The following is a 7,609-nucleotide window of genomic DNA, read 5'->3' as shown; positions in this document are numbered from 1 at the left end:
AACCGGAGGACCGGTTACCAGAAAATTGATCAGTTGATCGTCACATGACATAAAAATCATAAACTTGCCGGTGTTTAGATTTTTTGCTTTGGTTTGTTGGAAGTGAATTGTTCCAAGTTTTCGTAACTTTTATAATTGCATATTTAGGTATTTAAACAATATACAGTTATGGCAAGTCAAACACCAGGAATCCAGCAGTTGTTGGTTGCGGAAAAGAAAGCATCCGAAAAAGTTGCAGAGGCCAGAAAAAGTAATTTCTAGTTAATACTACGTTGTTAAAGACACGCCAAAATTCAATGTATTTAAATGTTAAAAGTTAAAAACAGTAACAACGTTAAGCAGAATAACAAGTGTGCCTCACAATTCCAAATATTTGTTTGTTAAATTACACATCATTTTGATTTATATTGCATTTCTTACCTTGTGTTATGTCGTTTGCTTTAAAGCTTGTTACTATCAAAATACCCAATTTGACCTGCATAATATTTTGGCGCCGGTCTAGAATCCTACCACATTTTCATCCAGGGGTTTATATTGCTATCAATATTCGGCTTGGGGTGCAAGTTAGGATTTGTGTTCGAGTGGTTATTATCATTATATTTATTTATTTCTTTTTTTCAATTTCAAACTCGTTTTGTTACTGTAAAAAAACTGGTAGGATTCTAGGGCCAATGTTTTTTGTTTTACCTTGATGTTCTTGAATAGATTTTGTTAGCTTATTTTGAAAAGTTTTGTTAAATAATTTTAATTTTTTGCTTTTGTTTTTTTCTAGCCAAGGCAAGACGCCTGAAGGCCGCAAAGGAACAGGCCAAACTTGAAATTGATGCTTACCGGGCTGAGGCAGAGCAGAAATTTAAAGACAGTGAAAAACGTGTAAGTTATCTTCCCATCAAGAATTGCTTTTTTTAATATTTCAGGTTACATAAAACAAATCAATTTCACTAAAAAATTGTACAAAATATGGAAATTACCTTTAAAAATGCTTTATGATCAATTCAATGATGAATCTCCTGTGGTTATTAGATATAAAAAGCTCTTTCAATTCAAGATTGGCAAATAAAAAAAAGTATTTTCCCACCTCCAATTACAATGGAATACCCTTGTCACTTGTTAAACTAATAAATCAGACATTCAATATCAGTGTGAAAGATCTAGTTAATAAATGACAATTGTATACATCTGGTGAACCACCGTGTCACCTGGACAGGGAATGATATATGTCATTTATTTGTTGACTGTTTTAAAACTGCCAAACAATTTTTTTCCATTAGATAACCAGTAGAACAGAAATATACCGATATATAGGTTACCTTTAATATCTTTTAATATTCCTCTCCTACCGATCTATATCGTGACAGTAAATTGGGCCAATATTTTACAAAAACAAAATATTGCATAAACTTTATATAAAAAATTCCTATTTTTTAACTTGCAAATTTGTCCTTGGTTTGCATTTGTAAAATTTCTGTTGCCGCGTTTAACATCATGTAAAGATTTGTGGAAAAAAGATTTATCTAATATATATTTTAGATTTCATTTTATTTAAATATTACCACATCCAGGTATAGAAGTCAATCGGTATCCGGTATCGGTTGACAAAAATAAGCAGAAATACCAGTAGCGCTCAAAAAAAGTAATATCGGTCAATCTTTGATAAACAATTTGTTTTTTTAAGACACTTATTTTTAAAACAGCCACTCTTTTTTTAAATGCAATGATGTTATGTTATCACAGTTTAACCGAGTGGAATAACCCTGATCCACTCTCAAATTTTAACTGCTTTAAGTCTTACCAGGGCTGAATATAATTTTTAGAGATAGCCTCCAATGATATATCGGTATCGCTAAATGTTGGCCGATATTTTAAAAAGAAAATATGATATAATTTTTACTGTACAACAAACAAGTTACCCATTTTTTAAACAAAAGTATATAAAAAATCGGTATCTGGTATCGGTCCAAAAAAATGATATCAGCCGATCTTTAATAATTTTCCACTTTTTTCTTTAGATTCTCGGCTCACGAGATGACGTGAAGGTTCAAATGGACCAACACCAAGAGACGGTTGTGTATCAACTTGCGCAGCAGGCTGCCACGCACAAACAAGTTGTGATCGATCGCGTCCTGGAACTGGTGTGCGACGTTAAGCCTGAACTTCATATCAATTACACCAAGGCCAAGGCTTGAACCCATTCTTAAGACTTCGTTATAATATCAGTGACAATGTTTGTGTCAAGATATATAGAAAACACAATAACCCTGACCTCTTTATCTTGCATTTTCAAAACTGATTAATTGATAAAAAATGTTTGACTCATTAAGGATAATTTTAAGGTTAAACTCCAATTGCTTTCCCAAGATTTTCGTGTTTCTTTGCAGATAATTTTTACGTTTATATTGTGTAACAACTGCTTACTGTTGTTCATTGTTTGGGCCAAAAATGCTAAGATAAATTTTACCCATTTCAACATCGTATTTATTGAAAGTTTTGTTTTCTGATTAATTGTTTTTACATGTTATTGACGGAACTTTTTAAAGAGGTATAATACTTTATTTTGGGGCATTGCATTTAATTCCTTCCCCTTGATTAAGTATCAGTTTATAATATTTTGATCTTGTAAAAATAATTGTATTTCATTGTTTGTTTTTGTGAAAGGGGCAATATTAAAAACATGTCGTGCTTTTTGTTGAAATTTTAGTTGTTTCAGGCTTTTTTCTTAATTCTTACTTAAAAATATTTCAATTTCTATACAAATAACACTTGTTTCAGCTTTAACTAATTTTTGCTTGTTAAACGTTTTTTTATCGTTTAGAGAAAGGTAAACCAGGACATAAATTGTAAGTCGTTACATTTCTTAAAGCGTCATCGGCTAAATGTTAAAAGAAAAGGAAAGATATTAACACTCCAGATAAGCCCCGTTTGTAGTTTTGTTGACGCTTTTAGTGCACGTTAGTTTCCATATATTTTGTTGTCAAAGCAAAAATAACCAAGTCTGTATTTTAAACCGCAAGGATAGTAATAATAATTGGGAAAGTAAGTTTCGAGAAAAAGTGTGGCTCTTTACGTTTAAACGTTTTGGTGGAGACAATTTAATAAAACTTTTCAAGTGGGAAACTTAAAATAAATTACATATCTCGAGGTCTATGCTGGCCTTTATCAAAATGCATTTTTTCAACGATGATGTTCTTCAATTGTTCATAACCGTAGAAGTTTAAAAATTTTAATAGTTTACCAGTTTATTGTGATGGCAACGACATGAATTTTAGTTGAATTGCTCTAACTATGACTTGACTTGCGCAACTGATGACTTGGAATTATTATTTATTCAAAAAGAATTGGCTTGGCCTAAGTTATTTTACAAATGACTTTACTGGGACTTACGTCATTTTAAAATGACTTGTTACAACACTGTCAAAATCCATAAAAAACATTAGGGCTTATATTTGGTTTTAAACAAGTTTGATGGAAAATGTATCGAGGCGATTATTTTTTGACCAAAACACTTGGAAATTTTGCCCTGAAAAATTAAAATTTTGACCGAAAAATAATTTATTTTGACAAAATTTTGACCTTTTAAAAATTCACTGATTTAAATAACCTATTGTTGTTTAACGTACTGCATTAGTGTCTTGGCGTCGTCAATCACACGTACTTGATGTTTTACTGATTACCGGTCCAACACAAATCAGTTATTTTTCAGGTTAATGGGAAGCTCATAAAAATAATACCCAGTCGATATTTTTGTCATTTCAAAAAGATAAACAACTATAAAAATGCCAAATTAGAAAAATGTAGACCCAGTTTTTGAAATAGGAAATTAGCAATTGCAAATCACAAGCGAAAAAAGATAGCAAATGCTAATCAATACATTTGTCCAAATTAGAGAGGCGTCGGTGGTTAATTCTTCTCGCGCATACCATCTTTTGCTCTAATGAAGATATAATACAGTTAAAATATCGTTGAATATAAATCAAAACTACATTTTTTTTAAATTGAACTACAAATTTCACAAAATCTGAACGACAATTTCAAAAAGTTGACTTATAGTTTTTTTTTTCATTTTCAAAAGAATTTATGTGCATTTTTATTCTATTCTGACTTGAAATAATTTTGACCTAACGTGTAAATTTTGTCAAAAAATAATCGCCCTAGTGATAATATAGTCTCTAGGTCAGTTTTAATTCAGCCTAGAGCAGTGGTTTCACAACCTTTCTTCTTTCGTGGCCCATTTCCGTTGCACAAAAATTCTGTGGCCCAATCAATTTTTATGAAAGAACAAACTATAAAAAAGGTTTAGAACAAAAAATAGCGAAGCATATATCAATAAATCTACGTTTCATTTACATTCCTTCTCAATTCCTCCCAAGCGATTATTCCTGTAAAATTAAGTATCGTGACGCAAATGAAATTAAATTCTTCAATAAATCTAGCTTTTTTAAATTGGTCTGTGGCCCACCTAAAAACTTTCTATGGCCCACCAGTGAGCCATGGCCCACTGGTTGAGAACCGCTGACCTAGAGGCTCCAAATGTGGGCGGTACAGAGAAGTATTGAGAAATAATGTATGTATATTAGGAAGTAATCGTTTGTATTTCTTTATCAAGTTAACTTTTCCGCAAGATGCAGTGCAGTGTTATATTTTAGTAGGCTATACATATAACATGACCTGTTACCTATATGCATATGTCATTCATTTAGTTCAATTTAAACACATGCTCAACGTAAATTCCTACAACCTAAAACATGACTGACAGCTCATCAAAAACGCGAGACAGTATAATCATAGACAATGATAAGAGCCAACTATCCATTTGGGCACTACAGGCACATATATAGCCTAATATGGTACTGTAGAGCAAAATGGGTGGAGGGCGATATGAAATAATACATAGCCCAAGGGGGCACTAGTATGAAAAAGGTCGGGAAACGTTGATCCAGCCTAATCGTCTCTGCCACCTTATAGTTTGGTAAATCGACCTCAGTTAGGTGATTGTATCAACCCGCGGTGACATCAAACCTTTGCAAATCGATACTTCTGGAAGGCGTATGGATTGTGACACCACAAAGCAAACATTGACGTATGTTGTTGAATAGAACCAATGTTGACTGTTGACGCAGCCAAAGTATACACAGATCGCAAAATTGAAGTGATATATCGTCGCGGCAATGTTTTGGTGTGGCCAAGCGACCGAATTCAGAACATAAGTTTAATTCTTATCAAATACCCGGTAGTTAAATAAAAAAATTGGGTTGCAATAAAGTTAAAGTTACAAAATTTAAATTTTGCATCTCAAAACTTATGTCAGTCTTAACGTATGTCGAACAACAGAAAACTGTAAATAGCTATTAATTGCTGTGTCTTTTGTTCAGTTTTCTCCCCCTCAGTAGTGCAAAAAGGCCCGCGAAATAATATAAAAAACGCTTGCTTTTTACGACTTTTTTGGTTGTTTTTGAGAATAAAACAAATTGAATAACAAAAAATAAAAAGACAATTAATTGATCGAAATTAGTATAACCATGGACGTTAGCAAAGTTTTTTAACCTTTGTCGAAAAACAAAAACAAATTTGACATCTTAATGCCTCGTCAGCCCCTTTACTGTTGTCTCGTTCTACAACAAATGGGGGCATTGTGGTTTTAAATTCCGAAACAGTAATAAAAAACGGAAATATGACGGAGCTATTAGCAAAATTTAGAAGACCAAATGGAGCGGAGGTTTTCCTGCAATTGGACATTTAATTGTTTTTTTTGTGAACAACAGAAACAATAAATAGAGCAAAACAATTGCCAATCAATTGGGGAGGGCTTTTAACGAAATTTCGTTTTGTTATATTGGCCGTTAATTGGTCCATCTATCCGGTGGAAACATTAGCTCGTCATATTCGGCGTATATATGGATTATTCAGGATACTACTAAAAAATCACTTTTTAGGCACAATTTAATATCCTAATCAACTTACATCCCATATAGCCATTTAGTGTTTTAGTGTTTTTTTTCGGTTATTTTATTATGTTATTTTAAATCCGACTCAGTGCAGATTGGGTCGGAAACGCCCCGTGATTTGTTCAAGTTCGATTTTTATTTATTTATACTTTATACTGCATTTGTTCAAGTTCGATTTTTATTTATTTTAACATCAACCAACTTTGTATGACCTTAGCTCTATACCGCTTTAAGTAATTTCAACACGTGCTTAAATTGCCTGCACAAATGCGAAATTCGATTGAAAACAGAGCATTTCAAATCCAATTAAAATTATCGAGGAAAGATGAAAGGTCTGACTTTTTGAGGGCATCAATATTTAATCTCCACTACACAAGGTAGACGACGTATTTTGCAGCGATAAAAGACGATCTCCTGAAGTTGTGTAAACTGCCCACGGCTTAGAGAGCTTTATCAGTGGTGAGAATTAGCAGATGCCTAGAGTTTTTCTGCTATTGCGCTGGAAACGGTTGTGTACACGGGATATTAGGACGCCTTAACTGCAAACAACTTACCACAATGTACCATTAGGTTACCATAAAACAGAATGAGATTTCAAAAGTGAAATAACAAGTTGGCACGTAGTGAGTTTAATGTTAAGTATTTGAGTTTTCGTCTTTAAAGTTTAAGTACGAACTTATGGTAGTCTATACACCTGCGTTTTTCTTATTTGGAACTAGGTGATAGTTATCTCAGCCTAAATACGTCTGAATCACTCTGATCAGGCATGAAACTTGTCTAGTCAGGTAGAACAGGAAAAACTGAAAACCTCAGGCCTGTAGGGCGTTCATTTTTACTGCAAAGTGCGAGATTCAGCAAAGCGTTTGTGTATATTGTGATACACATCAAAATTCAGCAGAAAAACCTGCAGCAAAGACCTTTTCTCGCAAATCGCGCAACCTGTTATTGGGGTTCCGCCTCACTAATCAAAACGCTTGGCTAGTGAGCTGTTGAATTATTTTGGGCTTTGTTTGTGTTGTTTTTGTCTAAAAGTGATGGATTTCAAGGCTATAGTGGCTTTCATGTACAATATTTACTACCGTTAACTAACCCTATATCCAACCGTTTAAAAACAAAATTCAGAAAACTCAAAACTGGCTCTAATTTTGAAGCAGCTCGGAAGTTGAATACATGCAAACTGGTAAAAGCTGCATTCAAATTTAGCTGTTCATTTTAAAAATGTGTAGCAACGTACAAAGGCTATCAGCAACTAGTTTCAACACTGCTTTCAAAACGCTGAATGGCATTTAATACCAGTTTGCGATATCATAATGTACTGTTAACCCCGGAGGGTTAGAACTCAAACGCAACGCAAAATCACAGTCTTAAATTTCGAAGTTTGAATCGAACAAAAGGCAATGTTTGATGTATGGCGTCGTTCTACGGTCGCGCCAAGATTCTTCAGAGACAAAAATGTTTTGAAGAAAGTTGTCAAGTAAACATGCGCAATTTTAATACGCCAGCCGGTCAAAAAACGTTTAGTTCCAAGTATTCTTGAAAAATTGGCGATTTTTCACGTTCTTTATACACCAGCCAATGACAACTGATCTGTCGCCTACATCGAAACACGCGGCGTGCATAAATAATGAATGACAGTGAGTGTCTGTCAATAAAATCAACCTCATTAT

General features: G+C 33.5%; 1 protein-coding gene across 1 annotated transcript; it reads left to right on the top strand.

The window, feature by feature from the left end:
* The first annotated feature begins 75 nt into the window (after positions 1–75).
* Positions 76–2,993, top strand: LOC146133651 (V-type proton ATPase subunit G-like). Its single transcript, XM_083396924.1, has 3 exons — positions 76–250; positions 773–873; positions 2,010–2,993. The coding sequence occupies exons 1-3, from the start codon at positions 169–171 to the stop codon at positions 2,184–2,186; spliced, it is 360 nt and encodes a 119-aa protein (XP_083253050.1). The 5' UTR covers positions 76–168; the 3' UTR covers positions 2,187–2,993.
* Positions 2,994–7,609: the final 4,616 nt, after the last annotated feature.

This window comes from Ascidiella aspersa, chromosome 9 (genome assembly GCF_963924565.1).
Source record: "Ascidiella aspersa chromosome 9, kaAscAspe10.2, whole genome shotgun sequence".
NCBI classification, from domain to species: domain Eukaryota; kingdom Metazoa; phylum Chordata; class Ascidiacea; order Phlebobranchia; family Ascidiidae; genus Ascidiella; species Ascidiella aspersa.
Note: the sequence above shows the minus strand (reverse complement) of the source record. Positions and strands in the feature narration are given on the sequence as shown.